Source organism: Chenopodium album, chromosome 10 (genome assembly GCF_948465745.1).
Source record: "Chenopodium album chromosome 10, dcCheAlbu1.1, whole genome shotgun sequence".
Lineage (NCBI taxonomy): Eukaryota > Viridiplantae > Streptophyta > Magnoliopsida > Caryophyllales > Amaranthaceae > Chenopodium > Chenopodium album.
The window spans coordinates 4,133,044-4,134,427 of NC_137843.1; the positions used below are offsets into that span (position 1 = coordinate 4,133,044).

At 44.6% G+C, this 1,384-nt stretch overlaps 1 protein-coding gene across 1 annotated transcript; it reads left to right on the top strand.

Annotated features, from left to right (window-relative positions):
* The first annotated feature begins 550 nt into the window (after positions 1–550).
* On the top strand, positions 551–1,384 carry LOC145562971 (uncharacterized). The gene has a single exon (XM_081623383.1). It carries the CDS (start codon positions 551–553, stop codon positions 1,382–1,384), a length of 834 nt encoding a protein of 277 aa, XP_081479509.1.

The following is a 1,384-nucleotide window of genomic DNA, read 5'->3' on the forward strand; positions in this document are numbered from 1 at the left end:
CATGGAGGAAGAGGCGTCAGATGGCTATATAGAGTCTCCTTTCTCAGAAGAGATCGCCATGGTAGAAGTGCCAAAGAGGTTCAGCACACCCAACATGGCCATGTATGATGGAAAAACAGACCCTGATGAGCACGTGTCCCTCTACAAGCAGAAGATGATGACCAGCTCAATCCCTAGAGACATCAGAGAGGCCATCATGTGCAAAGGCTTTGGAGCCACATTATCAGGTCCAGCTTTAACTTGGTTCATTAATTTAGATAATGGGACAATTCGATCTTTTGCAGGAATGGTAAACCTATTCAAGGTCCAGTTCGCCAGCAGCAGGAAAATAGAGAAGCAGTCATCGAATTTATACCGTGTTGTGCAAAGACATGGTGAATCCTTGAGGGATTATCTTAACAGGTTCAACAGGGAAAAGATTGGAATACACAAGTGCGATGCTCCTACAACCATTGAAGCGTTCAGAAGAGGATTGCTAGATCACAGTGAGCTCTACAAGGAATTAACCAAATATCCATGCACAACCTTTGAAGATGTATAAGCTAAAGCAATGGCCCAAGTCAGATTTGAGGAAGATGCATATGCAAGAAAGACTCCAGAGCTCAGAAAGGATGAAGATCGTCCGTCAAGAAGGAACAACAACTTCCCCATGAGAGATCATCGATTCAAGCCATATCAGCGTTCCCGCTTTGATGGAGGATCAGTCAATGCCGTCGAAGGAGAGTTTTCTGATTGGAGGGAAGATCCTGAGCTCCCACCCAAGTTGCATGAGTATTGCTTCAATGTCAACCCTGCAGGAGTAATAAGGACCTTAAACAAGATGGGAGATACCGTTCAATGGCCCAGAAGGAGTGATAGGCCTGGGGAGAAGAAGGATCCATCCAGATGGTGTGATTTCCATTCAGATATCGGTCACACTACGGACGAATGTGTCGCGCTCAGAAAGGAAGTTGCATACTTGCTGAAGAAGGGTTACCTCAAAGAACTCTTGTCAGATAGATCTAAATCTTCAGGGAAGGATAGAGAGTCCAAGCAAGGAGGTCCTCCACCCCCACCTCCAATTGTCAAAACCATCTGCTTCATATCTGGAGGGTCAGAAGTATGCAGTTTAACATATTCAGCAGCGAAGCGACATGCAAAAGAAAGCAACAAAGAGCAGCCAGATAAAAGGGAAAAATCCAAGATAGACATCCCTATCATGTTTGAAGAGAGCGATGCAGTTGAAGGTCATCATGATGGTCTAGTGATCTCACTCCCGGTTGGAAATTGCATGATCAAGCGAATCCTAGTTGACAATGGAAGCTCTGCAAATATTATCATGCTAGACACCCTGAAGCACATGAACATAGATGAGAAAAATATCGTCACAAATCAACAATGCTAG